This window comes from Sturnus vulgaris, chromosome 2 (assembly GCF_052056855.1).
Source record: "Sturnus vulgaris isolate bStuVul1 chromosome 2, bStuVul1.hap1, whole genome shotgun sequence".
Taxonomy (NCBI): domain Eukaryota; kingdom Metazoa; phylum Chordata; class Aves; order Passeriformes; family Sturnidae; genus Sturnus; species Sturnus vulgaris.
In genome coordinates, this window is record NC_142244.1 from 38,109,225 (window position 1) to 38,128,319 (window position 19,095).

Here is a 19,095-nt window from a genome sequence, read left to right on the forward strand (position 1 = left end):
ATGTATTTCCAGTGCAAGAGTTGCTGGGTGAGGGAGGGTGTTTATTTACATGATGGCTGCCCCATTACCCACAGGAAGGATGCAGGTATACCAGACCTGTGGAAGCCCTGGGTGCTCTGGCAAGGCAGTAGGAAATGGGGCCTTTTTATGAGTTACATGATAAATGCCTGATATCTACCAGGTCTACAATGAAACTAGTTTTGAGTCTTTCACAGGCTCTCTGCTTGTGAATTTTCCTAATCAGAAAGGAAAAACAGTGGCATCACACTAAATCCATTTCAGAGCTACCCATCTGAAACCTTATAAAATGCCTTAAAAATATTAAATTAATACTCCTTATTAAATTTATCTGGCAGCATAGGACCCCACTGCCCAGTTTATAGAGGTTATGAGTTTTAACAAACTCCAGGTTATTCTTCTATTCCCAAGCATGAGAAAACACCAAAAGGCAAACAAAGAGCAGAGGGAAGCAGGGAGTGGTCCTGATAAAGTGAAAGCTCTCCAATAATTTTACCCATAAGTATATTACATTTAGGAAACTTTTCCCTTTTTTGTCTTCTGTTTCCTTATTTTCTTTATTTCTTCTCTTTTTGACTTGATGGGATTTTACTGAAGAATAGGGGAACATACCAAAAATCCAACAGAAAGGTCTTTTCTTATCTTCTTGTTTTATCTGTTAAATGTCACAAAGATTTTCCAGATCAGTACAGCTAACCTGTGCTAATTAAGCTGTTAATGTGGGTGTTAAATGAGGCTTAGGCAAATGATAAGAGCCTGTGTCCTGATGGATTTCACACTGTGTCTTACACCTCAAAGCCATCACAAGGTTATAGCAATCTGATTATTGATTGACTCTAGAGCTCTTCATTATACTTAATACTTTATGGACTACTTCAAAACCATGCAATACTGACTGAGTGGAGATCATTAAAGAGCACATTCTGGTATAGTTAACATGCCAAGCAGCCTCTGAGGACCTACCAGATTTTGTCTGGACAGTACATGGCAGGATTTTATTCACTTGGAAATTTCAGCTTCTTTAGTCCTTTTTCCAGAAAAGAAAAGTAGTGGAAATGGTGCTGCTTTTCCCCACAGTCACACTGCCATGCTGAATCTGGAAGTGAGGGCTGAAGGTCCTTACCTCAGGAAGTTGTCTGTCTTAAAGTTCTTGTATATCACAGTCAGCCTCAAAGTTTCCCCTTACTTACTGCAACTTTTTCCAATGCCTTAAACTTTAGCACAATTTGAGTGGGCTGGAGAATTTTTCTTTGCCTTCAACCTGGCCACAGATTCACAAGACATCTGTAAAACAGGCTCATTTTTCTCCCTAGCCCATACCCTACTGAGAGTGTGGATGTACCAACAGCTTTAGCATGGCAACCTGTCTGCCAGAGACTGGGCAAGAAAGAAAGTAAAATCTGTGCTGGGTTATCAGTGCTGGTTATAAATCTGTGCCAAAGCCAAGTATTAGTTCACAGGGGGAAAAAAAAATAGTTTCAGAGTTCTTGTCTATTTGCCTCCAATAGCTATTGACACTGTCACTCCCATGAGATTCTGCTGTTTAACTGCAGATACCTGCACCTGGCTTTGCTGTTTAAATGCTGTTAGGATACAATGGAGACAAATTCACCCTTCTGACTTTTTCTCTCTTCACAAAGTAGACATGTAAAATAAGTCAGATGACTCATGTCTTAGAATAAGCACTTGCCTATTTGTAAGCAGACATTGGCTCCAAAAGGTATCTAGGGACTAGCTTACACATAAGCACTCTAGCCTCAGGTTTCTGAAATTAGTGAAATGAAACTCCTGCTGTGGACCTATTTACTATTGAAACAAATATCAAGTTTAAGATGATGTTTGAACAAGCAGGCTCCCCTCCATTTGGTTGGTGTTTGATGGCTTCATCACCCACTCTCAGACTGACTTTCTCAGGCTGTTAAAAATACAGCCTTGGCTCCTGTGGGGTAGAGGACAGACAGTGCAGGAGCATCCTTGTCCACCCTACAGAGTGGATTTTTTCATCTCCAGAGAAATGAGACATCGTGAGTTTTACATCACCCCTAAAACTTTTTGAGAACTTTAAGGGAAACCAATACATGTGATGCATAAAAATTAGTGAAACAATAATTCTAGGTTTCCAACTTTGCAGAAAGTCAAAGAAAAGTGATTACAATATCAAATATTTGCAAACAGAAAAGAAAATCCCTTGTCCACACTCTTCATATGTTACGTGGCCTTGTCCTCAAATGCTGTCTAATCTCTTCCTTTTATTAAAAATTGTGTTCTCTCCTTTGCTGCTTCAGCACCATTACTAGGCAGGAATTGGTTCTGTCAGTTCTCCCTCTCTCCTAACACATCAGTACAGTTTTTTATTTGCTGTTTCTGTCATTGTCAATAATTACATTATCTCTACTTGAAGAGCTCCTTACACATTTGTCACTGCTGCCTAGATATTATATCACACACAAAAAAAAAATCTACAAACGAAGATTCATGGGGTGGGAGTCAGCTTAAGATTTAACCACAAAACATTTTGTACCTTCTTGGGAGCTAAGCATTGCAATGTTAATACAGTTAGTGGAGCCTCAAGGGCACCTCAGACAGCAGGCAGACTGCTTGTGGGTGAGGTGTACCCCCCTCTAAATCCTACAGGTATTTCCACCAAGCAAGGCAGCACTTTTCCCTTGTATGTGCACACTTGGGTTTGGCAGGAGCCCACCAGAATAATACAACACAGGCTCATGTGCATGCAAGCAGGTGAAACAAAGGCAACCCTGTCTACTTTACAAAGCACTGCTATGCCCTATGATAGTCTTTCTTCTCTAGTATCTAAATTAGTTGCAAAATCCCATCTGTGGATCTTCTCAGAGACAAACCCTGAACTGAGCAAAAATAAAATCCTTTTAAACTTTGCAAAGTTGTATTTAGAACCTGCCAGAGCCATCGTGTGGTACCAAGTATGTGACAGTGACCCAGAAAGAGAAATGAGCAGGAATTATTCATGCTTTAGGTGAAGAATCCTCCTCTTGCACTCCCTTGGATGGGAAGACTGCGATGCTTTGGGGCTGCACAAGTGCACCTAAGTCATGGTCCATATAGTGCCACTTGTTTCTCATGGCAAATTTCTCTGCTTTAGTCCCCTAAACATCACCATGAGGAAACAGCACTGTCCTAAAAGGGCAGAGGGAGCACAAATGTGTACAATACAATGCTGTGACACTTTTGCTGAAGAGATTCAAAACCTGCCTAGACATGATCCTGTACAACCTATTCTAAGTGCTTTAGCAGGGGGGGATTGGACTAGATGATCTCCAGAAGTTGAAAGTCCATTTTAGCCCCAGCCATTCTGTGAGTCTGTGATTTGTGTTCAGGGAAAGGATAAGGATGAGAAAATAGTTCATAGTTAGGCTGTGAGTGCACTAGACTATGGAAGCTATGCACTGAAGGACAATCAACCAAAATATGTATCTATTCTGTATATAAAAATGGTTCTGTCTAGGTAGCCTTTGCAGCAACATGTTAGGGCCTTGACGGTAGGAAAAACATTGCATCTTAAATTGCTCTACTATCCCTGTAAACAGCCTTGTATCAAATCATAAATAAAGGTATGTTGCCCATCAATAAAAAAGCCCAATTTCAGTAAACAGAATTGAAACACGTGGAAGGGGAGGGCAGGGAAGGAAAAAACTCTGTCCATACCTGGAAGTTATGATGGACTTGGAATGGTTCAGGTGAGAGGCTTATCAAGAGAGGAGTGTTGAATCTGTTCTGTCTCTATGTGAAGCATTTTATCAAACTAAAGTACCTGATGTTGCTCATCAGCTTCAATCTCTTCCTCTTTCTTCTCTCATCAGGAGGCCAAGAGGACTGCATCCTTTCTTATGAACCTGTCACAAGACAGGAAAGTAAGTTTCATCTTCTTTTCTATCACTCTTCCTTATGTTTTTCGTTTCAGAGTTCGGGGTACAGCAGAGCATTAAGCCCTGCTCTGCTAGTCTCAGACTCACTGTGGCTTCCTTTTCTTGGACACTCACTCCATTTTCATATTAAAAAAACCTGATGTTATGGTATTCCTTGGAAGCCACCACTTCTTAACATTCCCGGGACTCTCCTCCCCCCGTACGTTTGCATGGACTTTACTAGTACAGAAAAATCATAAGTCTGCAAAACATTGATGTAGATTTTCTAGATTTAGTGCAATATTGTTACATAGAAAGCCTTTATTATTTTGCTTCTCATGTGATACGTGCCACTGTCCAGGGCAGACAGACATATGGAAAGGCAGCTTAAAATGGGAGCACATCCATCTGGTTTAATGGGAGATGCACTCATACAACTTGAGGTGAAAAAAAGGCTACAATAGCCATTCCATACCTCATGGAAGAGTCCATCAGCAAGCATTTGGGAGCAGCCTGGCTGAGTGGTAGCAAATTTATCTTATGCTTCTACATAGTCATTTGACTTGTCCATGGATCATCACAGAGCTCTGCAGGGGTACTCATTCCATTCCTTTTTTTCATGTCATAAGTAAAATATTCATCAACAAAATGTGCACCTAAGTTTTCACTTCAAACATAAAGATAACAACTCTGGTTTGTGATGCTTGGGTGCATTTATTTACTGTTGTGGGTAAGGTCATCAAAATGTGATCTTTTTGTTTTTCAGTTAATTACACCAGGCCAGTTATTATTCTGGGTCCTATGAAAGATCGGATCAATGATGATTTGATATCTGAGTTCCCTGATAAGTTTGGGTCATGTGTACCACGTAAGTATGGTTTTATTCCTAGTTCCTCAGCTGAGTGAACAGTATCCCTTGGTGTCACACATCAAGTAAATTTCTATGAAAGCAGCATCCATGAACTGTGCATAGTTGGGTTTCTCAAAAGTCAATTCTTCATCAGGCAGAAAAGGTGAAAAGAACAAATAAATTTTTAATTTTTTTTTAAAAGGTTGTGAATGTCTGGAAAAAAATCTGAGAAGTTTGAAATTCTGGTGAAATTTAAAATGTTTCAACTCAAGTGCACAGCATCCACCTGTAAATATACAGAATGATCTGTGATTTGAGTGAGATATAGACTGTTGAATCAGAAAGCAATGTTAGACCCTGAATTAAACAGAGTATTTATATCTTGGACCACTGTAGCTTGCTGTTTATTTGAGGGCCTAATTGCAGTTGTACTTCATTTTAAATGGTTGTCTCTGGCAATACACTAACTTAAAACTGCTGGAGATGAGAACAGAATCAGGCTTATAAATAAGGCTAAATTGAATTGATGAGATCACAATTCATTTTATCACCATAATAACATTAAAATATGAAATGCATTTTATATTTGAGGTTTGTGTGTGATTCTGCTGAAAAAAGTGGAATTCTGGTAAACCCTAATTTTATTTTAGCCTATATTGATTAGAAGTAAACATCAGAAGGTATTACTATAAAAAGATAGCTTTACTGTCATAGCTCCATTGAAAACAATATATAGCAGCCAAAGATCTCAGATGTGAAGTGCCCTCAGTTAGAGCAGACCCTGCATTGCCCACTTAGCAAACCATGGCTGCATTTTTCACACTAAATGTTTTTGCAGACTTCTTCATCTTCTGTCTTTTGTTTCATGCAGATACCACACGGCCAAAGCGTGACTATGAAGTGGATGGGAGAGATTATCATTTTGTCATTTCAAGAGAACAAATGGAAAAAGATATCCAAGAGCACAAATTTATAGAAGCTGGGCAGTACAATGATAATTTGTATGGAACTAGTGTCCAGTCTGTGAGATTTGTGGCAGAAAGGGTAGGTTGACAGTAGTTTTTAGTGCCAGTGCAACATGATTTGCTTTGTTTCCACATTGTGTCTCAGACATGATTCTCTGCCAAAAATATAAAATAGCTGCAAAACAGCATCCTAATATTTATGGGCTTTATAAAGACTCCACAAGTGGAGTCTCTGACTTTGGATGACATCATCCTTGGCACTGTCTGTACTTGGATGTAGTGCCATGGTTTCAGGCTTCTAACACAGTGCCTCAAGTACTCCTCAAAACAGCCTCTACTCTTCCCTCTGTAAGACAGGTAGATAAACTAAATCACTTTCACAGAGGCAAAAGAACAAACCACTGAAAGATTAAATTATTTGCCTCAGGTGACACAGAGAGTCTTTGACATAAACAAGAACTGAATTAATCACTAAGAATGTGGACATCCTATTGCTTTTATGAACTAATTTTCCTCATTTCAAGAAAATAATCCTGCCCCTGCAAATTTCATTCCAGTAAAAAATAAACCCCAAGTTTGTTCCCGTATCACCAGTGTATATTTATACTGTCACCAAAGCAAAGGAAAGAACACAGCACAGTGGAGCACATGCCCTGGGCTCCCCCTTCCCTGGTGTGCCAGTAATGGCCCCGTTCCAGGGCAATGCATCACAGATTTGCTTCCTATCTTTTGGCTGATCTGCAGCAAAGTCTGCAGAAATAAACACATGCTCATCTGTTTCCAACAGGGCAAGCACTGTATACTTGATGTGTCAGGAAATGCTATCAAACGGCTACAAGTTGCACAACTCTATCCCATTGCTATCTTCATTAAGCCCAAATCATGGGAGCCTCTGATGTGAGTATAAACTTCTTCAAGTTGGTTTTTTTTTTGGTTTGTTTTTTTTTTTTTTTTTTGGTACAGCCTCAAGTGGCACCACACAGGTCTTGAGTCTACATTTGGCTTGTTCTCTAAAATTAGTAATAATGAGATTAAGTAGGAAGAGTGCCCTCAGAGCCTGTCACCCCCTGTATCCTGGTATCTCAAGGAACAAGCCATAGCTTTGAACATTTCAGACTGGCACATGTGGGATTATGTGCTGGACTCTGAAGGACTCTGCCAGTACTTGATGTATTTGCTCTAACCTGTGCAACAAGTTCACCAGGGACTCGATTCACACAGCTTGGCTTGTCCCATGCATCCTCGGGTGCTCTTGGGGTTTAGAGTCTGGGCAAGGGCACAAACCAGAGTTTAAACCTGTGTCAGACTTGAGGTGTGTTCCTCTTCACCAGCCCTTCATTTACCTGCAGGTCTGTAAGAGGATAGGCAAGGAGCCATGGGACTGGAGAGGGCCAAGAATGAAAGAGAAGGCACCAGCTCCATGCTGCCAAGGCTGTCCAAGGTGGCACAAACTTTGGGGGATAAGATCAAAACTCAGTGTGACATCAGTAAGATGAAATTCAGCACAAAGGAGAGAAAATTAAATACATAAGTACAAGCAGGGAATAATTTAGCTATAGCACTGCAGAAAAGCATCTGGCAGTTGGGGTGGATCACACAGGAATAAGAATGGATGGGTAATGTGGTTGCCAAAAAAGGAAATTGCCAGTGTGGGCTGTATTCATATCAGTGCTGTGTAAGGACACAATAGACTGCTATTTTTTTTACTGGGTATGGATGAGGCCTCAGCTGGAGTGCTGGCCTAATTCTGGGTTCCACCCTGCTGGTAGAGGAGGAGCAGGAATTATCTAGTGTCACGGAGAGAGGGCTGAGGAGGAAATATGGAATTGATACTCATCCTGAGTTAAAATTCAGGATAAAATACATGGTTATCAAGTTGTTTTCCAGGACCACTCACAGTTATGCAAGAGCTGTCAGCTTAATTTGCTGTGATAGGGGTGAAACTTCGAACTCTGTGCCAGTTCTGTTCAATATTTTTATTGATGACATGGATGAGGGTATTGAGTCTTTCATTAGTAAATTTGCAGATGGCACTAAGCTGGGATCATGTGTCGACCTGTTGGAAGGTAGGAGGGCTCTGCAGAGAGACCTGGAATGGTTGGATGGATGGGCAGAGTCCAGTAGGATGAGGTTTAATAAGTCCAAGTGCTGAGTCCTGAATTTTGGCCACAATAACCCCCTGCAAGGTTACAGGCTGGGTCTGGTGTGGCTGGACAGTGCCCAGGCAGGAAGGGACCTGGGGGTACTGATCAACAGCTGACTGAACATGAGCCAGCAGTGTGCCCTGGTGGCCAAGAAAGCCAATGGCTCCTGGCCTGTATCAGGAATAGTGTGGCCAGCAGGAGCAGGGAGGTCATTCTCCCCCTGTACTCAGCACTGGTGAGGCCACACCTTGAGTGCTGTGTCCAGTTCTGGCCCCCTTGAGATGCTTGAGCGTGTCCAGAGGAGGCAACAAGGCTGGAGAGGGGCTTGGAACACAAACCCTGTGAGGAATGGCTGAGGGAGCTGGGGTTGTTTGGCCTGGAGAAAAGGAGACTCAGGGGTGACCCCATCACTCTCTACAACTTCCTGAAAGGTGGCTGTAGTCGGGTGGGGGTTGGTCTCTTTCTGCAGGCAACAACTGACAGAGGACACACGAGAGTCCTAAGCTGTGGCAAGAGAGATATAGGTTGGATATTATGAAAAAGCTTTTTACAGAAAGAGTGATAAAATACTGGAATTGTCTGCCCGGGGAGGTGGTGGAGTCACCATCCCTGGATGTGCCTAAAATAAGATTGGATGTGGCACTTGGTGCCATGGTTTAGTTGAGGTGTTGCACTGGGTTGGACTCTATGATCTTGAAGGTCTGTTCCAACCTAGTGATTCTGTGATTCCCCTCCCCCAGGGCTCTGCAAATGCCAGGTAGTGCCATAGGTATGTGTTTGACAGCTAAAATGTTGGCACTCCCCCTCCTGTGACAGATACGTGTGTGGTGATGGCACACAGTGTGCCTGCAGCCACTGGTCACAGAGCCAGAGAATGCCAACACAACTCATCCCTGGAACACACATTCTTCTTGGCCCTGCCTTTGGCAATGAGCTTGTTGTATGTCCAGCCACTTTACAAGGAATGATGCACAATATCTGATTCTTGCACAGCACCATCCTGACTTTCTGACTTTTCTTCCAGACCTACAATTCAGTAATATTCTGATTTTGTTGCTGTATAGAAGGGGACGAGTAGTCTGATAGCCTGCCTTCTGCATTGATTATTTTAACAGAGATTTTAACATACAGTTTTCCCATTCATAAAACATTTCCATTATTTGTTAATGCTGGCATTGCCTTTGGAGTGATTAAAAAAACAAAGTAAATAAAAGTGGCCCTTACTTGGAAAAATACATCAGGCAGAAGCAGGAAAGTGGTAATAACATAAAGGCTTTGTTGATGTTAGAACAGCAAATCCTTGAGTAGACTGAATGTTGTTATGAAGATGCAAAATATTATGACAACAATTCTGTTATTGAGCCAAAGCAATGTTAATACTTCATTTAGGGCCATAAAACAAATGGGCTGTTCAAGAAATGCCTGGACTTAACACTCAGTGCTATGATCTAGTTAACAAGGTGGTGATCAGTCAAAGGTTAGACTTGATTATTTTGGAGCTCTTTTCCAACTTAATGATTCTGTGATTCAATTTTCTTTACACAAAAAAAAAAAAATTATAGGTTTATCTGTCATAACTATTACTCCTGTTCATACAAATGAGTTGAAAGCTACTTCAATAGCAAAGTCAAAACACAAAAGACAAAAAATTTCTAATCACAAGTTGCAGAGAAACAAAGACAAAAGATTTATCTTTCATCAAAATTAACACACAAAATTGTAGTCTCTCATTTATGCATATGCTCATTTACACCTATCTGAGGTGGAGGTAAGAAGAGTGAAGGGAGCATAAATCAATGTTGCACCTGCACTTGAAAGAACACATGGCCATTGCTGTAAACAAACTGCTCATCACTCACTCCCTTCCTTCCTTCCTTCCTTCCTTCCTTCCTTCCTTCCTTCCTTCCTTCCTTCCTTCCTTCCTTCCTTCCTTCCTTCCTTCCTTCCTTCCTTCCTTCCTTCCTTCCTTCCTTCCTTCCTTCCTTCCTTCCTTCCTTCCTTCCTTCCTTCCTTCCTCCCTTCCTTCCTTCCTTCCTCCCTTCCTTCCTCCCTTCCTCCCTTCCTCCCTTCCTCCCTCCCTCCCCTTTCTCCCCACCTTCCCCTTTCTCCCTCCCCTTTCTCTCTCCCCTCCCTCCTCTTTCTCTTCCCCTTTTCTCCCCCCCCTTTTCCCTCCCCTTCCTCCATTCCTTTCTTCCCACTCCCTCATGACTCCACCTGGTTTACTCCCAGAGGCATGCTTGCTCATACCCTTCAGTCAGCCACTCTCTAGAGGAATGAGGACAGTGGTGAGATCATGAGGATGAGAAATAGAAGTAAGAAAGAACCAGCCTGGGTGAGCTCTCCACTGGGAGGAAGAAAACCCTGGAAAATATGCACTATATTTTGAATTCAGCAGCTGTGCAGGTCTCTGGCTAAGAAATAAGAAATAGAAGAGAATGCAGTGTGACAGCACTTCAATATCTTCATGGAAAATGGACATTCTCCATCCTCTCTTCTAGGGGCACAGAATGGGCAGAGTCAGGAATACAATTAGCACAGTTTTATACCCAGGCAAATCTACAACCTGAAAGTGTAATGCAAATTTCTACCTGTTTCAAAGTACTTCCTATTTTAAACACTTGTTTATATTTTTATTTGTATTATCTTTTCTGATATTCAAAGATTTTGAGGAAATCTGAAAAATTTACCAGAAACAGATCTGAAAGGAAGAGGATGTTGTTAGCATTACAATATTGGTTAAGTGCCCGTAAGATGAAAATGTTACGTTTGCCTAAGAATTTGCAGTGGTTATGTCCCACTTCAAGACAGAGTTTTAGTTCAGTCACCTAAAGTAGGTGTAGCTGAAGTCCACCTGAACTTGTTTAGGTAACAATCTTTCCAATAAACAGAATTAGTATTACTACAAATTTAGCAGAACAACATGTGGATTATTTTAAACCCATTTCTATAATCTACAAATAACTGACATAAATTTTAAAAGAAATCTTTCTTAGCCTTCATTTTATAAACCTGCTTTCTCCATGGTGTTAGTACTTCCAAAGAGATTTTTCTAAGCAGTATTCCCAGCTATATGGTTACTTATATAGGTAGGTAGCTTAAAGCCATTTCTGAAAACACCTTTTTGCATCCTGGACATCTCCCAGAATGTTTTTCAGAAGCCAAGTAGGAGTTAGCTCTAGCAAGTTCATACTGTTGTACACTTCATAGCTTTTTTTTTTTTGCACTATCATGTCCATAATTTCCTACATGCATCACCCATGGCATGCTGTATACAGTCCATTACCACATAATCATGATATGCAGTGCAAGGCATAAAATCAGATTTATGCTTTCCTAGTTGCCTCAGAAAATTTCTGTCATGTTTTAAGAAGAAATGAATCTACACTAGGAAAAAAATGCTAGAACAAGCAAACTCTATTTATTATTGATAATTTGGACATCTACAGGCATATGAGTATAAGGCAGTGAATGAGCATGAGCTTGATTCATTGCAAGTAAACAGTGGTGTTAATACCAGAGCGCCATGGGCACAACAACCCATTTCTTAAAGTTATTAAATCCTTCTGTTGAAGAAATGCTCCATCAAATAACAAAACACTGGAAAAAAACAGAATGCTACTCTCTGTTTTTATATTTATTGGCACCCAATAAGCAGTCAGTACAACCTTACCTATCTGAGACCACCAGATGAGTCTGGGAGATACAAACGTTCCTGAAGGAGCTTCAGGTAGGAGTGGTGAGTGCTCAGACCATGGGACATCCTGGATTCAAGACTTGTCTGTGGGTTCCTCATGTCTCAAGTCTATCTCAGTTAGCAGCTACCAGACTGGGGCCTTGTATTTTGTTTGAGAATGTAGAGTAGTGAACCCAAGATAAAAATTTGGTGGAGAAAAGTGAAATGGGAAATAGTCTGAAGAATTGTTTTGTACTACATAAGAATGAAATTAAATTGAAAATATTGAAGCTGCTGGAAGAATTTTACCATTTTGTTCTTTTACCAATTTCAATCCATCCGTGATCCAGTTGAGCATGCCTTTTGAAAGCCATTCTAGCAAGAATCTAAACTTTTTGATTGCTTCCTCCATGTTTCTAGGGAAATGAATAAACGTCTTACAGAGGAGCAAGCAAAGAAAACCTATGATCGAGCAATTAAATTAGAACAAGAATTTGGAGAATATTTCACAGGTATGTTTTTATTAATACTAATTTTTTTCCCCAAGATACAGTCTTTTATTGCAAAACTACTGGATCAACTCTGTCTTTGGCCTAGAGTACCTATCAATATATTGTGCCCAGAGCAAGGACTTCTGGCTTGAGAGAATTGTTTCCATGAAATTCAAGAGCAGTTGGGGCACTTGACTCCTCAAAAGTTTGCATTATAAACAGATCAGAAAGGTTGTAAATCTGCTGCTGCCCACTGCTGAAGTAGGTTCTAAATTGAATGAAGTGTAAAGCTTGACCTCCAACAGTGGGAATCTCTTGTGCTGTCCTCCCCTGGACAGAGCTGCTAGTCTGAACTAACCTGGCTCAGTCTACGAGCAGTGGGATGGGTCTTTGTCATAGGCAGGTGCCATCAAATTGAATTTAGTTGATATCTGCAGAGGTTTGCCTTTTCCATCATCAACATCTCAGTATGCCAGTATTCCTTCTCATTCCATGTGTGTCTATGAGTATGCTGAAGATCTGCTGACACTGGATGCTGTATCTATCAATTAAAAGAAATATTGGTATGTTTTTTCTACTGCAGCTATTGTCCAAGGAGATAGCTTAGAAGATATATATAATCAATGCAAACTTGTAATTGAAGAACAATCTGGGCCTTTCATCTGGATTCCTTCAAAGGAAAAATTATAAATTAGCCACTGCACCTCTGATTACGACGGGAGAATATTTAGAAGAAAACTATAATATACTATTTGGAGGCTTTCCTGTTTTTGTTGCATTTATGTTCTTTGCAGTCAATGTGAATTTTGATGAATGTACAACACAAAGTGTTTGAAGCCATGAAGGACACTGATGGGTCAAAGGGTAGGAACAAAAAGACTTCTACCATGTAAAGCAAATATGTTGTGTGCTCAGAGCACGAGTTGTAGGTATAAACTTTTGACATGGAGACCCTCTGTCAAGGGGAGCTAAGCCACCTCCTGTGCCCACGCGGACATTTTGGTCAATTTCAATGGCTGAGCTCAGTGTGTTGATTGCTTTAGAGAAGTTCCCAGCTCTTGAACCTCATAGAGGGCTTGATCCTGCAAGGCGCTCAGCACTTGACCCCAGTTCCCACACATGAGTAGCCTGTTGACTTGGAGTCACTTGTGACCCTTCCCTATGCCATTCAGTCCCACCAGTTCCAGTAGGACTATCCACGTTCTCAAAGCTAAGCACAGGCTTAAGCATTTTTGCTAGATCAGGGCCACACGCACCTTGCAAAATCAAGCTCAGAATATTTGGTCCACTTCCTACTGAGGTCACTGTTAGGACACTCTGTGACCTGACTGGGAGGTGGGTCCTGTTCCAAGCTTGTCATTGCACATTTGTAGTTGGTACACCTCGACTTTGGTAACTATGCACATCTTTTGATTTCTGAAACCAAGTCAAGCATTTCTTTTTTCCCCTTTGGAAGCACTATTGCATTAGGAACTACCAACAATATGGTTTATTTTGATGGTGTTTAGGGGTGGGAGAGGATGGAAGCATTTCACATCACACACACGTGCACACAAACACATTCCCATGCAGACACACATGTATGAGGATTCACAGCACCTATGTTAACAAGGAGGGATACAACTGGGAAAAGCTTTAAAATTTTTGATTGTCTATTTTATCATTTATATTGATAGAAGGCACTTAAAGATGGAATAATTTATAAAAATAAAAATATATTGATGTATAGAAACTAATTTCTATAGGTAAAATGTTTTTGTGAAGATATTTTGTAAAGATTAATTAATTGAAAGATTAAATATTTACACCCTTGTGTGACTGTCAAATGTAAGGAGGACCATCAAGTTGCATTATACTTCTTCCATGACAGATTCTCTATTATCAATGACAAGCAAGATAATTCCTTAAATTGTAGTTGTCATCTTTTTTTTTCTTTCAATTCAATCCTCTCCCTTGCCTCTGTTTAATCGTGATGAACTCCTGTGGAAAGATCTCTTGAACTCACTGCCCTGTAGGAATTTTCTGAACAGAAAAGGATAATGCATCTTTGAGAGGGACAGCTATTCAGAGGCAAAATGTCAGTGCTTAAATGCAGTTAATAATTTCTCTCTTAGGAAGGAGGCACCCTTAATCCCCAAATGTTTTACGATTCTTCCTGTTTCCCTCAGGGGAATAACAAAAGCATTTGATCTTTCCTCTCTTTTCAGGCAGGTCACCAACTAACTTGTATCTTCATTCATTTCACAGTCAGCAAGGGTCTTTAAAGCAAAAACTGAGGCAATAGACATTTGTGAGGGATTTGGGGAAAGTCTGTGGAATTGCAGTTTGGGGTGTATGGAAGGGGAGGAGGAGGTATTTTTTTCTCATTTCACATCGCCCTTCTTCTGTATAGTGATGCCATTCCTCACTGACTTAAAAGGGGACAACTGCAACAGATGCTATGACAGTAAAATTGAATTGCCTTTGCTGCTGCTGGACCATGTTCTCTATAAAACCCACACTCCTGCCTCTGCTGCACTGCAGGAGTGCCATGCTTATAGCTGGTGGCTACAGCAGCCCTAATCCTTATGGAAGTCTTAAGGGCAAATGCTGAATAGATTCCTCTGGCACTTGTTTGAAGCTTACACTTCTATACCCTGTCAAACTGACGGGTCTGCCCAGCCGCCTTCCGCCGACGGCGCAACGTGCTGGGTGTTTGCAAAAGCCACCAGCAGTGACAGGGTTAAAAATACGGGCACTTTACTGGCTCTGAGTGGGCCTCTCACGCTTACTGCCCAACTATGGTAACTCTGAGAAGTTCACACTTCTTTAACTATTTTTCCTGCCTGGTCAGCGCAGATTTATAAACAAGGGTTTCAGTTAAGTCTCCAGAAGAGCTTTGTAACCAGAAGGGCTATAAATTTCTGTTTTGTTTTGGTTTTTTAAAATATTAATTAATGAGTGCTTTGATTTTGGATGATTCTGCAGAAGTCCACAGAGTGACCCCAGATCTTTAGAAGCCATGGATTTTTCCATGCTAGCAAAATGCTATTGCCCCAGGTTGGGAAATAGCCCACCAGACCTGAAAAACCAAGTATCCTAAAGCAGGAACTTCATTCTAATTTTCAGCTCTGTTTTTAAGCAATCAATCACATCTGCTTCTTTGTTTCTTAGTTCAGCATGCAGCCTTTTATGGTACTATCCTACTAGTAACTGTTTTGCTTTGTCATGTGCTGTGCTTTACGGTGAACAGTAACACTACGGCTGAGTACAATCAATTTTTCCATCAGTCCTTGGTTACTGTAGTAACATTATTTATTTTTCCCTGTCTGTTGTTCGTGCTTCCATTTTAGAGTTGACATTGCACTTCTTTTTTTTTTTTTTTTTTTAAATAAAACATATATTTAAAAACAAATTGTCGAGAAAATCAGTGAGAGGTCTTATTTCCCTTAGGACTTGTACTCCCATTTGTTTTGTGTGTTGATGTTTTGCGTTCCATGTTGCAGCATCCTCAGAGCTGCAGTCCATTTTTGCATTGCAGCTGTTCAGATCATACTGGGTGGTAGTGGGAGGAGGAAGAAAAGCATAAGACTCATGCAAAATTACATCTGGTGAAAAAGAAAAAGTCCAAACTCACAACCCACAGCAATTGGCGCCTGACTCCATATTGGTGCTAACACAGCTTAGCATAATCAGATTCCTTTTCTGTCCATGTAAAAGACTTGGGAGCGTCTAACCATGAGATCAATGCAAATGCTGGACCCTTTAGGAAAAGTGCCAGATCACACCCCTGGTGCTATATCTCATGTTCTGGCACAGTGTGTAGCACCGTAGGGTCTAAGCAGAATCAAAATTATCACAGCTTTTTGTCCACCCATGAATGATCATAATGACATCTTGCTAGCTTTGTGCAGATGTGCAATATTACAACTTAATTATTTTTCGTTGCCACAAACAAAAAAAACAAAACTTCCATGCACTGACTCATTGGGAGCTTGCTAACAGGGCTCAGTGGAATGGCACTTCTTCACTGGTGTTACAGTCTGACCATCAACCAGTGAAAGATCCTCTTTCTTGCTTAATCCCCCTTCCTACAGAGGTACCCTGTCCATGCTAGCGCTTTGTAATTTCTTTGGTAGTAAAGGCCGTTTCTAGATCAATATTCTGTGATGTAATTGTGTTTGTAGCTAGCATGGTTTGATGCTCCGGTGTGGACAGGGTCCTAGGAACCACTCACTGAAAGTCAAGGATAAGAAATCTCTCCGTTGCACTGAAATTACAAATCCTCATCCTGGAGAGCAGTGTGGTACCTGAGCTAATAACCACTACGAGCCAGCAACAGTGTCCTAGGTACACAACATCCACCTACCTATTTACATTCGTTTTCTACAGAGAAATTGTTGGTGTTACACCTTCAATGATAGTCACTCATCAGCACCGAGTCAAATTGTACTTTTGTTTCAGTTTTCTTATATTTTAATTTTTGTTTTTCAAATTGTATCCCTGACCAGAGGATTGAGTGAATGAAAACACATGAGGGTATTTGTGCGAAAAATCGTGTTGAGGAAAAGGTATCGACCTCCTATTTCAGATGCAGATTTAAAGCCATAATATCTGCCGTGTTCACAGAAAGTGGTCTTTTATCCTTCCCAGCTTTTAAACTCAGTATTTTCCCTCTTGAACATTTTGCCTGTCATGTTATGCATGTGGTTCACTGTGCAAGTGCATTCAAGTGCGCTGGCCCATTCCTTGGTGGAATAAACTTTTTTCTTTCCCATTAAAAATCAGACATTTTGTCAGTTGGTTCAGAAATAAGAATGAGGCCATTATGCTGAAAAAAGAAAGTTTCCATTCTAGGACACAAATCAGCATCAAAGCTAACAGATAACATCTAAAATCTATCCAGCATATAGCTAGCCTAGATCCTCAGCTGGTGGAAATCACGGTCAGTCCTCCGATTTCAATGGAACCCATCCCATTTATATCACCTGAAGTTAAACATCTATCCTCCTCATCACACTGATTTTTTTTCATCTCTGTAAAACACCAAGGCCACCTGATTAAACAGCGGTTCAGCACTTTCCATCATTATTTACTGCTTATTTTACTGTAACACCCAGAGGGCCAAGTCATGGACCAAGATCCTTTTGAGGCCAGTGCTTTGAAATTGTTAACAGACACCCCGAGGGCCAAATGGATTTGCAGAAGGCTTCAGCGGCACTGACATCTCACCAAGAGCTGTAGGAACGACCACTTCATTGGCACTTTTTGAGACCTTGTCTTTAAAGTGAAAAGCAGGAGAGGCAATCCATCATCTCTCACACCACATTAGCAGCTTACACTTTCTGGCCCAACAGAGCAGGCAACTTGCCCTGATGCAAAACAGCATTTCTGGGGACAGGAGCCAGCATCCTAGGCAAGATCTTTAGTGGGGGGGGGGGGGGGGGGGGGGGGGGGGAAGCATTTTAAAAAAGGGGGAAAAAAAACGGCAACACTGTTGGCTCTTAGTGGGATAGCAGCCTTTTAATTTCTGGATTTGTGCTCCTGAATTTGAATTGGCCAGTTTGAATTTCTGAGTGCAGCAGCCTGGATGCACCGAGCTGCTCCCTCCAGCACGAGGTCCGGCGCGCGTCTCTTTAGCAGGATGTTTCTCAGTCCAGCTGTAGTGTGGGGTACTCAGAATCTGAACTGGAGTTTACAAAACACCCTGTCCAGCTTACACTCCTGTTATGTGTAAATACTCTGCGCATCCATTCCATTTGTGTAAAGAATAAAGCACACACAATTATAAAAATTAAGCTGTATATTTCATACTAGCTGTGTCCTTGCTTATTTATTCCAGTCCAGGCTCTCAGCTGTGGTTCAGTTGTAAATGCTTGATAGAGTGTTTATAAATATGTCATGAATTTTATTATAAAATATTAATATTAAAGCATTTTTACACTTTATAGCAAATGGCTTCTTCACAAGGCATAATTTGTCTTTTTTCCTTGGAGCAGATTAGTAAAAGAGAAATACTGTGCTTTTATTTTGTCGTGAGATTATCACATCTATCGCATAAGACAGACACAAGTCTGGAATTACAAGGATGGTTTCAAAAATGACTAAGAATAAGACGCCTTTTTCCTTCTTGCCCTTTTTTATTTCTTTTTGACTTCACATTGATATGGAAGTTGCCACCGAGAAGATTCATTCTGGTGAAGTACAGCCACTTTCTCCTTACCACAGTTCTGCTGTGAATTCAGTATCATCAGCACCTTGGTGAATAAAGAATATTTTTTATAATTAAATAATCATTCCATATTTATGACATCACTGCACAGCCATTGGGAAAAGGACTGTAATAATTACATTATAGCAGCTTGTGAGCAGTTTAGTGGAGCATAAACTCACTTGTGCTATGGAATCCCAACAGCTCAAGAACCTTGGGGTTTGGCCATTCCAGGAATATCTTTGCAGATGGTCTGTGGGCTCCAGGGAGGCCACGTGAACATTGTTGGTCCCCAGCAGAGGCAGTAACATGATGAGGACACTGCTTTTGACACAGACAGTACTATCTGCAGTCTGTAGAGCACCACAGAGCCTCCATATGGCTCTGGGAGCCACAACTGAGACTGTAGGGAAAAAACTCTGTCCACAGGGTTTTACATGCACGATCACAAGGATGGTTAATCATCTAAACATTCATTATGATGTTTTAGATTTCTCCTGTAGATTCAAAAGAAGGAGAGAATCCAAACTATTGACATTGAGCAGTCTCTTATTAAAGTACTTTCTTCTTCGTCCTCTCTCTAGGTCAACCTGAGCCAATTCTCCAGACTGTATTCTGCAGAAGCAACTTACAAAACAATCTTTATTAAATGGATTGAAGACAGAAAGTACTTAAACTTGTAGGAGGCTAGACAGACTGTGATGATCAATTCAGGCAGGGGTGGCAAACCTTGCCAGCCTTTTGCCTTGGCCAGACACAGACTATGTCTCTAATGGTCACCTTTTCTTATTTGTCCCACTGCCTTTTAATGTCCCACTTTCCTTCACACAGACAGTCAAGTATCTGGACTCAGTTGTCCATTCACAACCTGTGGTTTGAAAGA

General features: G+C 40.9%; 1 protein-coding gene across 34 annotated transcripts in view; it reads left to right on the top strand.

The window, feature by feature from the left end:
* The window catches only part of DLG2 (discs large MAGUK scaffold protein 2), a 982,239-nt gene extending 964,283 nt beyond the window's left edge, over positions 1-17,956 (top strand). For 21 of the 34 annotated variants that reach the window (XM_088159298.1, XM_088159304.1, XM_088159315.1 and 18 more), the window contains 6 exons: positions 3,855-3,905; positions 4,666-4,767; positions 5,621-5,793; positions 6,502-6,611; positions 11,952-12,043; positions 12,606-17,814. In XM_088159298.1, the coding sequence (XP_088015424.1) occupies positions 3,855-3,905; positions 4,666-4,767; positions 5,621-5,793; positions 6,502-6,611; positions 11,952-12,043; positions 12,606-12,712 (635 nt within the window). In that variant the 3' untranslated portion in view covers positions 12,713-17,814. Of the gene's footprint in view, positions 1-3,854; positions 3,906-4,665; positions 4,768-5,620; positions 5,794-6,501; positions 6,612-11,951; positions 12,044-12,605 lie in introns of all 34 variants that reach the window. The other 13 variants (XM_088159292.1, XM_088159294.1, XM_088159295.1 and 10 more) reach the window with 1 other exon arrangement.
* Positions 17,957-19,095: the final 1,139 nt, after the last annotated feature.